Raw genomic sequence first — 12,742 nt, forward strand, 5'->3', positions numbered from 1 at the left:
CCTCCCCGGAAGCTCCGCGTGGTGACCCTGGGCGGCTGCTGTGGCCACCTGATCCTCCAGATCGGCCAGCTCAGATTCTGCAGTAACACTGTTGATCTTGCGTGCGGCGTCTTCCAGGTTGGTCAGCTGCCCCTCCAGCCCGTACACTGTGCTGGCCGTCAAGTACACCTGCAGAGCCAAGGCAGGGAGAGGTGCCAGTGATTTCTGTTTTGTGGGCACAGAGGTTTGAGCAGACTGCATGTTCCACGATGCCTTTGAGCTTCCCTCCTTGCTAACCCACTACAGGGAGGCTTACCTGGCAGAGGAAAGTCATGGGGGAATAACCTGAAAACATGCATCCCCAAAGAGAAGGGAGGCGTGAGGTGGCTGAACTCCAACTCATAGGTGCTACAATGGTATTCCAAAATAGATTTGTTCCAGATTCACCAGCAAAAAAACCCCAAAGCTGAAAAGCTTGCTTTCTTTATTTTCAATGTTCAATTGCATAACAAACCCCCTGAAGTCTACAAGGGGAAGCCAACAGAGCACAGCTCATATAAAGCTGCATTTATTGAAACATGCCTAATGACTTCTGGCAATCAAAACTCTGTAAGAGTAACTGTTCAGCAGCATTTGGTTATTAACTTCTTACAGAGTAACCGCGCTTACATGTAGAACAGTCTTCCATCCCATCCTGCTCCCACCCAAATATAGAGCAGCCAAAACCTTCCGCCTCCTTGCCCTTTGCCCACAGTGAATCTGTGGAGGGTCAATAGACTTATTCTGGGCTACATAAGAGAGAATAACAGACTTTATCATTTAGAGATCTTCCCTAAAAACAATCAACTTTTAATATTTTGATCCACCTATGATACCTCTGATAACTGCAGGCAAAGGTTTCATTTCCTATTCAGCTCCTCAGAGCAATAATTCATGACAGACTGTGCTTTATCTGTTTGCTTTATTTCACAAAGAAATCTAAGGTACCAGGATGGATGGAGGTCTCTGGTTTACAGAAAAGGGTAATTTTCAAGCATTAGCTTTTGACACCTGTGCTTAAAATTGTGCAGACCCATGCAAAAATACTGCACCTTCTGCCTATTTACTAGATAGCCAAGAAGCTGTTTCCATAAGGCTGATTACAGCAAAGTGGAAATGAAATATATATTCTGATCTGCCCCACTGGCAGCCTCACTCACTCTAATAGCAGTAAAGACTGTGGTGCTACAAAACTAGCATGAATTAAACATATTCTGTGGCTGACTTCATGGTTCAAGGGGCAAGCAAACAGGATCTGAACCAGATCCTTGAGCAGATACCTTCACTTCGTACCTGTTCTCCACTCAGGTCATTGTATCTGCCCAAAATTCCTAGATCATGCAGTCCTTTGACATGACAGGTATTCAAATCACTTCTGGCCATGCTGTGTCTTTATGGATCAAAAGTGGTGGACAATGACTAGACTAAGATTTAAGTAAGTGTCTACTTTTCATTATTTTTATTTTTGTTTCTTCATTGCTTGCAGTATTTTTTTTCCTTTGTATCAGTTTTTTCAAAGCATAAAAGTATATACATGTTTTCATGTATGTGACTTTGCTAAGAAACAAATTCCCTACATCTTGTATGAAGTGCATCTTGTAAGACCACAGCCTAACTGCAGGCATGAAATCTTTGAAAAATGTACCTAGAACAAATAAGTGATGCCATTTAACATCTTTGCTGAAGTGCTTGGAGACACAGCTGGGCCATAAAATTAACACGCTGATTTAAATAGAAATGCTCCTGTTTTTTGGGTTTTAGTTATTCTTTCCATTAATTTAAATGATACATCTTTGTGGCGTGACATACCACAGCCACTTCAGATTAAAAGGTGATTTTTTTTTTATTTCCCTATCACATCTAAAAACTCGGGGCAAGAATAAAAAGGAACATTATGAACAGAAACATCATTAGAAACTTAAAGAAAAGATGCATTTAAATGCTGTGCCAAAATGATCTGCACAATAAGTTGTACTTTTCAAGAGGGGAAAAAAAAATCTAAAGAAAATAGGACTGATTGATAGAAAAATGTGGGAAGGGAAGGTCACCAATGTTTCTGCAACTCAGTCAGCCCCTACATTTGTTAAATTTTAATTCTATTGAACGTTTTCCAGTTAGTTCTAAATTACAGATTTTTCTGAAGAATATTCTCTTTACCTGAAAAATTGTTGTGCTTCCAAACAGCAATGGGGCACTTGCAGGTCTCCACTACATTATGCCCTTATTCACACATTCACACTCAGATTGTGGAGACCCATTTTACTACCATTTATGTATGCACAGCTTCCACTAAAACCCACCCAACCTCGTGCTGGTACAGGTGGCCCTACGTTCTCCCCACTAATGCTTGCACAGTCCCCGAAATGCTACAGAGTGCAAAAATGAACGAAGTGTCTAAATATATCCATATCCTCTTCCAAAATTTGCTGCAAAGAGGATGCACTGCATGCAGATATGCTCCCGGCTGCACTGGGAAAAGTTATGGATTCCTGGATTTCTAAAGGCTCTTTAACTCTACTATGGAGCGTGGTGGTGAAATCTTGAAACCACGAAGTTTTGCCATCTACTTCAAATCCTGTGCAGGGCAGAGAAAGATGTAGTGCGAGGACACAGCAAGGCTGAGCTGGAAACCTTATGTGTTATGCAGGGAATTGAAGGAAGCTAAACCAGGGATATGCTGCAAGGAGGGCAACGCCAGAGAAAGAAATGCTCTGCCTCAGCGCCCAGGCTCTGCTCAGTGAGAAATGCTCGGCCCAGATGAATGACTAGGGGCCATGGCAGCACAGATTGTTGGAGTGCAACTGGTGGAAAAAAAAATGCACCTCAGACAGTTTACAACACAGTTCTCCACAGAAAAAATGCGGGAGAAACTCTCCCCAAATTGCTCTCTGTCTTCCTGAGGAATTTCTTAGTTTTTCTAAAGACATTGTCCAGCCTGGATTTGAGTTTTCACTCTGTATTCACTCTCCTGACAAATGCATTCCATGGAGCTATGATGCTTCAGTATTTCACGGGGGAGAAAATCTCCATCTACCTACTTTTATTATTCTGAAATAAATGAGTAAACTCAACTAGAGGTTGTTGTGGTGGTGCGTCTGTCATGTAAGAATAAAATGGATATCATGGCAGGTGGCACAAGGAAGGCACTTTGCTTGCCACAAAGCTCAAGTTATACCCTTCTCCGGGCACTAGAGCAGCAACTGCTACGGGAAGCCTTTAAATTCTGCAGAAGGTCATATCTGAGCTGCCACATGTCCAGCATCTCCTGGACACAGCCTCCTGGTCCTGCCCTCCCAGCCCCACTGGGGAGGAGTCCCAAAGCCTATTTTGCTTTTTTGTTTTGAGTTCCTCTCCCAGAGAGGAGCTGGGAGCACAGCTGCCACGTGGAGAGCTTGGTGGCAGGGCAGGCTCAGGGGGCTGTGGTGCCCTGTGATGGAGGGCGGGAGATGCCCACAACCAGGACAGTGTGTGGAAGCAAGGAGGAGCAGGAGCATCTCAGCTGGCTGAGCAGAGGTGGAAAGGAGAGGTTTGGAGGTCAGGTTATGATCAGGAGCTGGCTGGGGATGAGCAAAGGTGCTCTGGGGTGGGTTGGAGAGCATCCTGTCGGTGTGGGCAGGGGGAAAGCTCTGCTAGGAAGACGGTTTTGGAGTAGGTGATGTTTGGAGGGGTAGGATCTGGCTTGGGAACCTCCGAACAGAAGCAGGGCTGGGAGGTTTGAGCTCAGAAAAGGTGTGTCAAGAGGGACCGGGGAGTTGTGGGACTGGTGGGAGGGCTCCAGAGTAGGACAGGTCCAGTGCCAGGACTGGCTGTTATTGCCATGGATCATCTCCCGCTCAGTCCCTAGCCTGGGGCTGTTGTGGAAGTGCGTTTCTGTGGAGGAAACTGATTTTATCCCCCAAGAAGAGATTGTGTTTTTTCCGGGGCTAAAGAAAAACCAGGATCTATTTTCTTGAATTGATCAGGATGTTATAATGGGACAGCCCAGAGCTCCTAATGAAGGGAAAAATCACTGAAATGTAATGAGTTAAATGTGGGAAGAGGAGAAAATCGAAAGTTACAAGTGTACCAACTCCATTAAGTGGCTGTATAAAATTTCCAATGAGTAGTGACTTCCCTTTATGATTCAGCATTACACTTTTCCTTGCAGATGACAGGTACTCATGAGAAAGGATGGGTGATATGGACGTGGCTAAACAGAAATGTTCTGTTTAATTCAGCTTCTCCAGCCTCCTCTTTTTAACAGTGCAGTGGGCAGCTCCGGCTCCCTGGGTGCTCAGCGCAGATTGCTGGGGAAGTGTGGGTGGAGGAAGAGCTCCTCCACTTCTTTGTGTGGCTGGGGACATCTTTCCTCTACCTGTCCTTACAATAACGAGGCTGTGCTGGGACTTGGAGATGTGTGATTTCAGCAAAGCATGGCGCAGCCACAGAGGTTTGGAGGGCTGAAGTTAACTTTTGAGGTAGGGATTCTAAAATTAGTTGTTAAACCAAATACATCCAACTCACCCCCTCCCCCAAATGTTTTAAAGCACATATTAAAGAAAACCCCAACAACGCAGCTGAGTACCCCTTTGAAATAGGATTTTTTGTTCTGTTTGTGTGTTTAATAACCCAAAATTAATTCTGAACATCCAGTGATGCTGCCTACACGCTTTCCCTTTCCAGCTGGCACACACACACGCAGGTGCACTCACTCACACACATGACACTTCCACAGACTGATTCATGTCCTTACGTTTTCTTCTAGCGTGGTGAGCTGCTCGTCGAGTCTGACGGGGTCCGTCCCCAGTGGGAACGTCCCTCTTCCTCCGTCCTGAACATCGGCTGGGAAATCGCAGGGACCAGTGGATTCTGCTATCAGTTCTTCAGTGGCATTGATGACTTTCAGGACCTCTGTAGATATGTTGCAGAGAGAGACAGCAGAGTACTTCTGTTTTGTTACAAGAGTAGACAGAGAAAACAACAGCATTAAATTAAATATGTAAAATCATCTCGCTAATAGCTGTAGCTTTAGCCATGCTAAAACAATATACTTGGCTAACAGCTGCAAATGGACACAAAAACTGTGTGATGAAATTGGAATCTACTTTTCGTTTTCCCCCTCCCTTTTTCACATATGCACACTGATACAGCATGCAAAATAACACACGCACGCAACTCTTCCACAACATGATTTCTACTGGAGGGATGGTCCAAACGTTATCACAAAGGAGCACACAAATATCCAGCTTTAAAATGCAAGTGAGCTAGATAAAGCTATTTTTGTAATTGCATTTTAAACAGGTTTTAAACCACAATCTTCCTTTTTTGGTACTGGCAAATGGATGTGGAATCATCTGTCTCCATATCCACGGGAGCTATCGCATTGCAGCTGCAAACACGGGAGAGCAATCTTCAGCCGCCCTAGCAGGTTGGCAGTTTACAAAGATGTTTGCTATGAATTATATGATAGCCCCAGAAAGCAAAGGTTGAGCTATAAGAATGTAAACACTTGTATCTTGATTTTTTTCAAATTTAAATTTACCTTTTTAAAAAATATTTATGAAATAAATTACATCAAATTCCAAGGAAAAGCATGCAGTTATTATCTGTGGGTTTTTTTTTTTTCTTTTAAACAACTGTAAGCCTTCTTATCAGTGTCCCTGATTTGTAATTTGTAATTAACTATCCTGATTCTGATGATTCCTCACCAGCGCTTTAGGCTTTGGGACAATTCCTTTGATGGCAATAAAATTTCACCTGATGTACCCTCAAGCATCAAGCTCAACATTGAAACTATACAGCTGGGAGATTGAGCCAAAACTTGTTGAAGCCAATACAAATATTGTCACTGAATTTATGTGCAATACTTTTAGAGTTGCTTTGCCTAAAAGAAAGTGTGGGGAGTTTAGACCTAAATCTAATTTGTTCCTCAAACCTGCAAATAGCTATGCATGTGAATTAGGGGCCCACCCATCTGTAAATTTTTCCACAAACAAAATATCTGAGGTTCAAAACAGAAAACACACAGTCTTTGGATTCTATATAGTAAATGCTGTAGTACAGAAAAGTATAACCGATTAAAAATGCCCGTGTGTCATGCAAACATTGTATTAATGTCAGCTTATGTCTTGGGCAGGGTATAGGAGAAATAATGTTCCTTTGCTTCACACAAAATCTGGTGGGTTTCACTGGAAAACCTCTTTTGTTTTCTTTCCTGTAATTAGCTGTTCATTTTTATGTTAGAGAAGACTTCTACTGAAAAACTATTTTAGCAGCGTGTACTCAATTGCTGTATATCAATACATTAAGGCATCTTTAGCACTGTTACTCCCCTGAATTACAAGAAATAATTAGATACATGAGATTAAAGAGAAGGAGAACAAAGCAGATACAGTATGCTGTAGCACACAGATCTTTAGCTTGTTAGGACAGCCGACAGAGTCCTGAACAAGTAGGCCTAGGACTCTCTTACTGAGAACAAATACTTGAACCCCATAAATAGCCTACTGTTTTTTCCATTTATTTTCACAAGTGCCAATTAGATTAAAAACAGATCAATAATTTTATAGGACAGAAGAAGAAATCAATGTTACTTTGTTTTATTATTTACTTTTACAAGTACCTAATTCTTATTCTATTCTATGAGTAGCGAACAAAAAAGGATAAAGGCCAGGCACTACATTTTCTTCATCATCTTCACTGATGTATGTTCTCCATTTCAAGAACTGTAGCCTCACTTCAGTGTTCATTATTTCTTAAACTTTTTTTTATCCTTTGTAGCTAATGATGGATTTCCAAAAAAGATTAAATTCAATTAGAAAAAGGTGTTCTTATACCAGAATATGAGAATCCATACTGGCATTCATTACAGACCAATTACTGCAAAACAGGGGTTTTGCTTTTGGTTTTCCTGGTAAAATGTTCTGTGATGGGAAGCTTTATGAAATCAAGATTTTGAGTAAAATACCCTACCTTCTCAATATGTAATGGATAGGGGAAAAGAAATGTGATTTTTAGCTTTTCTAGAATTTTGAGGTAAGTTCTTAGTGGCAAATGCTGACTTTTAAAACCAAAGATTTGCTTCACATTAAATGTTTGCATCAACAAACTTGATCCTAGCCTGCAGGTATCTATCTAGACACAGGAGTCACAGCATTAAAGGTTTTCTTTAAGCTCGTGAAACATTTGCTTTAATTGTATAACAAGGATACAGCACTAGATATAAAGAAATGCATGGCAAGCAAAAGTGATTTTCCTTAGAGTATATCTGAAGAGTCAATCTCCCAAAACCTAAGAGCACAAGCAATACTTCAGTGTTTTTAAATCTAAACTTTGTGTGAAGGTTTTCTGCTAAAGAATATTTAGAACTCGGCTTTCCCTGGGCTGAGTTTTACAGAGCAGTAAGAAGAGATTAATGTCTGCCCGAGGGAGACATAAAATCAAGATGTGGGGAGTTCAAGGTTTCTCAAATAATGCTTTTAAATAAATTTCTACCTCTTTTTTGAGTAGCTGACAAAATCTGTTCAAACAGCTCATGTTCTAAAATGACCAGTTTGCAAACGTAGTGGGTTACTCTAGATAGAATTATTTAACATGTATAAGGAAAAAAAAAGAAAAGAAAAAAAGGAAAAAAAAAAGAAGAAAAAGTGTCCTGGAGTTTTAGTGTTTCACAACTCTCTCCCCTCCCCGATCACCCACACCAAACTTAGGAATTACGAGGTTCTACAAAAATCACCTAAAATTCACAGACACATGCACACCAAGATCAGCCCGGTAGGTGGACATTTCAAATTGCTGTAATGACCTCTTGGCTGTCTAATTTATCTTGCCCTTGCAGGAAAGGTCATTGTTAACTCCTATAAGTGATTCAAAGAGACAGCCATCATGCCATGATGAAGTCTCTCCCATCCGTCTTGTCAAGTAAGCCAAAGAACTAAGATGGATGTGATAGACGCAAAAAGCAATCTCTATAACGAATACCTAGTACAGAAAAACTAAGGGCAACCGTTCTTCTCAAAATGCTGGGATGCATTCTGATTTCGACTGTGCTTCCCTACTTCTGGATTAACACCACTCCTCCCAAATTAAATCAATGCAGCTGACACAAATTCAAATGTTTGTACTGGTTATGAGAATCTCAGTTTTTACTGCATTTGAGGTTAAGAGATTAATGGAATGAAGAAAACATGCATTTATCCTTTTAATGATAATTAATATCCATGCTCACAAATACTTTAAAGACACAGTCAAAAGGAGATGCTCAATTTCCCATTTTTTTTGTGGAAGAGTTTTCAAACCAATAAAATACTAAAAAAGTGTGTGTGTGCGAGCACATACACACATACGTGTGCCTGTGTGTACTGAATATTACAAACAGCACCTTGTAAAACTTCCTTTACTGGCATTTCTATGTGTGGTTGGACAGATGGAAAGGACTCCTATTTTGCCAAAGATAAGGTTTCAGTGGTCTAAGCTAGCTCTTGCTGGCTGTTAGCCATTTCCCTCTCTTCTGCTGTCTCTTTCCTCTCCCTGCTGATGCTGCAGGTATTTCCTTTGTTTTTTTTTACTTAAGGATGATACACTGAAAGGTGCTTTATAGAACAGTATTTGCATCCTTGCATGAGCTAACAGAATTAAGGCAGGATGATAAAACTGAAGCAACGTAAGAGTCCAAACTGCTGAGAGCAGGTGAGCATTAAGTCTTTGTATGGACCTTAGATGTCTATGACATCGCCACTTCCAAGTTTCCTTTGCATGAACATCATTGCTTTTACTTTTAATACTCCAAAAGTGGTTAAGTTCTCCATCACTCAAATTAATTTTTTCTCCACAATGTACTCAGCCATTAGCATTCTCTCTTTTTTGCTGCTATGATGTTATGCCATCGTTAGGGAATATTAAACTAGCATGGGAGGCAGTGACTTGCAATTCAACAGAGAACAGTTGACACCAACAGTTAGATCAAGAAATAGAGCAAGGGAAACTTGCAGCCCCGGCAGTATTGTCTGCGTCCCTGATGACTTGCAGTACAATCATGTTTAGCCCTGGTCTCAAGCCATTCTATCACGCTCCCAGTCACATGCCCATTTTTCAGTCGATATCCTCATTTTTCTGGAGGGAGTTGAGAGGGCTGGGGAGAAGACAAGTTTTGCTTTGCCACTGTTTGATACGTCTTTTCAGAATAACCTGACTGAATCCAAACTTGACGAAAACCCAAACCTGCTTCCTCATCTCCCCATGCTGTGGGAGTTCATTGTACAGCTTTGAGAAGGTCCTAAAAAGCCCCCCAAAAGTCCATCTCCCTCACAGGTAAGCAAGATCCGGGATGCTGGCCAAGTCACAGGGTGGGAGGAACAGAGCCATCGAAGCCCAACCATCAATGGCAGACGTCAACCCTGATCTCCAAAAGACCTTTTGGCCTAAAAGTGAGTCCTAACCACTCATTACCACAAAGACTGGGAAAGAAAGCTAAAATTTGCCTTGATAATTGATGGAAGACAAGTATACTATGATAAACTATGGCATTAAGGAATTACTCTTCTGCGCAAGTTTAAGACTCCCTGCCTTGACCTCAACATCAATATCTTCATTTATGGGCACTCATTTAGAAAAACAAAGCTAAATTATCTTACAGTGAGCTGTTATTCTACTGACATTCTCCAACATATGACACAGAGAAATACAGTCTCTCTTTTTGATTGTGCTAGGTAATTCTGAATACTAGGTTTCTACTAATGAATTCAATCCACTGTCCTAGTGTAGTTCAGATGTTATTCCTAATAATTTGTAATGCCTCATTTCTAGAGAGAAATTGCCTATAACCATGAGAAAGGAAGGTATTTTCCAGGAAGTGAAATATTATGGTCCAGGTTGGAAATGGAAATATTAAATCTTAAAATCTGGACAGGATTCTGTAAGAGTATCTATAATAGACACAGGCTGATGACATTGCACAAATGAAAAAATACTTTTTCTTTAAAATCATCCTTGATGTTTTTACTAAAGAAAATTTATTTTTACTAAAGATGATTTAAAAGTGATTACAACTCATAGCACAAAATTTAACTCTGAGAGTAAGGAAAAAAGAAAAAGTTGAGAAAGGGAGTGTTTTGCTGAATTAAGCATCAGCTTTTGACACAAAAAAAGTGATTCTTATTTTATGACTGAGAAAATGCTACAGAATTAATTTGCTTACCACTATATATGAGATACTAAAAACAGCACGTATTTGAAAATACAAGATAAGTATCTATTTGCTCAGGGAATAAAATGAAAATTTGTTTTAGTATCTGATTCTCATAAGCTGAGACTCAAATAGCATAGAATATGAAACCTCTTTCCATCCAGACGAATGATAAGCAGTAGATACTAGCAGCGATGTGAGAAAGTGCCTACTCACTGTGTACAATCTCTACAATGAATTAAGGGTTTTGTTTATTTTTAAATTGGGAGCTTAGAAAGGTTTTTGAAGACCACTATGGTCAGAAACTGCTAAAAATCTTATTTCTGAAATAAAATTTTACATTTTTTCCTTCCAAATTTACTAATACAGGTGAGGACATGAGAACAGGAAGATCATACACCTTACCTTTGTCTTCTGTTTTTCTTTACTGATAAAACCAAATTCTCATCACAAAGCCAAATAAAAGAGCCAGTCTGCTCCACATGACTACTTTATGCTCATCACTACCATCATAACACAGGGCTAGCTGTGATGATAAAATAATTTTCTGCAATGATTATTGATTTTTGGTCGAGAGGTATGATTTTGAGCTTGATAATTTTGCTTGGGAAATATGGAAACCCTCAATATCACTTTATAGCATCTCTTACTATGTAAGAGATGTAAGAAGACACAGACAAAACAAAACATTCTCACCTGCTGCAATACAGTGGATAAAAACTGCAACTTTAAATGAAGATCAAAAGCGTTTTGTTTTTCCTAGATAGTGGGAAAGCAGTTAAATAAAAAGGCAGAAAAGTTATGTTAACAGCTACAGAGGTTAACATTTATATTGGTTCAGACTTACAGAGAACTTTAGGATGAAGAGCAAGGATAAAGAATCTAGCAAATATAAAATACCATAAAATTTAGATTTTACATTTATTGCTAAAATATTTAAAATAAAGCAATGTCTACTTTATTTTTGTTTGTAGGATTTAGAATAAGAGATCTCATTTAGACAGATATTGCAAATGACATATCATTTTTCATAAAATGAAACAGATGGGAAATACTGATTTCCACCATCATAAAACAAAGTGGCACTAGCAATACACTTTGCAGCAGTGTTAAGAAAATCCAGCTATCTTCAATTTTGGCATCTACACAATTACAATTTCGACACTGTGCTTGTTTCTAGTTACAAAAGGGTCTGTACCTCACTTATGCCACAGTCAGATGTTCACATCGGAAACACTTGGGCTGAGTTAAGACATTTTGTCCCAAATCACTTCCTACTGTTTGCTGCTGTCCCTCTCTGGGACTTCACCGTCCCAAAATGAACAAGTAAAATCCTTCAAACTACCACTCTCCAGCGTCAAGTCAGTAGGCTTACCTTAATCCCCCTAATTTACCTAGGTCTATTTAAACTAAACTGACTGCTGTTGCCATGAAGCAGTGACACAACCATGGTTGCCCTGTTGGCTGTGCTGTGACAGAATTATCATCCAGCTGAGAAGCGGCGTTTGCTTGAAACTCTTCCAGCTAGATCTGAAAGAGCTCATCTCTCACTGCCAAGTCTCTGGGCTGCTTACAGAAGACGACAAGAAAACAGTAACTTTTTTGTTACAGTCTATTTTGCCCCCCTTTTCTTCCAACAGCTTACACTAATCTTCACCGATCTTCTATAACTGCATCTGTAAAATGGCTTTTACATTTTGTTCTTAAGTAAATAAATCTTTGGTGATCAGACAGCTGAAGGAGATTCACGCTGCAGGCAGGCTGGACAGAGCTGGCTTGGGCATGCACGCACGTAAGCATCAAACCTGAGACTGTGAGCATCTTATTTACAAAGGTGCTGCGTTCCCCATGAGAAGCCAGCTGAAATCTCAGCTATTCTGCACTTCCCCAGGTAGAGTCAACAGGGCTTTGATTCAGTTGCTTTAACACAGGCCGACAGGGTGCAATTTGAACCAGCTTGAAGTATCTATCTGAGGATTTTCAAACAGTGCTGTCAGATGTGACGTGGAGCTGTGAGATGCAGGTTTCCTCCGGGCTAGCAGTTAAGGCCCTGTGGGATACCCCAGGGCGTCTCAGACGGGCTACCTACATCCACACTTAACGCAACCGTATTGAGCCCAGAAAGTGTCACAACTGGAGGAACACAAACACCATTGCCTGCTTGTGAGAACTGTTTAAAAACAAATGTTTATGGTCTCAAAGCAACTATTTTGCTTGAAATTGAAGACTCAGACTTTGACAAAATAAACATAGGATCAACTTAATTTTCCGTACTAAAGACTGATAAATAATAGTAAATACATGGGAGAAATCTCTTGAATGGGATTTTTGTCAAGCAAACCACTTAATCCTCAGTTTAAAACTGACCATATACTTGACTGCTTTGTTGAATTGAGAACTTAAAACTTTGGATCCATTAGCCCAACGTGAAGATTAAAGTCTCATACCTCTTTTAGAAGAAAAAGACACTGTTTCACCTTTCTTAACAAGATCTTTTTTCTCTGCTGTCATTCAAAATCCTGTGCATCGATTATCTGCAGTTCATAAACCTTAAAGATCACT

General features: G+C 40.2%; 1 protein-coding gene across 3 annotated transcripts in view; it reads right to left on the minus strand.

The window, feature by feature from the left end:
* The window catches only part of LOC104123721 (myosin VIIA and Rab interacting protein), a 218,126-nt gene that overhangs the window by 4,197 nt on the left and 201,187 nt on the right, over positions 1 to 12,742 (minus strand). For all 3 annotated transcript variants that reach the window (XM_035891597.1, XM_035891596.1, XM_035891598.1), the window contains 3 exons: positions 10,877 to 10,939; positions 4,751 to 4,945; positions 49 to 168 (listed from right to left, as the gene is read on the minus strand). In XM_035891597.1, coding sequence (XP_035747490.1) covers positions 49 to 168; positions 4,751 to 4,945; positions 10,877 to 10,939 — 378 coding nt within the window. The remainder of the gene's footprint in view (positions 1 to 48; positions 169 to 4,750; positions 4,946 to 10,876; positions 10,940 to 12,742) is intronic.

The sequence above is a fragment of the Egretta garzetta genome, unplaced genomic scaffold, assembly GCF_000687185.1.
Source record: "Egretta garzetta isolate BGI_Z169 unplaced genomic scaffold, ASM68718v1 scaffold403, whole genome shotgun sequence".
NCBI classification, from domain to species: Eukaryota; Metazoa; Chordata; class Aves; order Pelecaniformes; family Ardeidae; genus Egretta; species Egretta garzetta.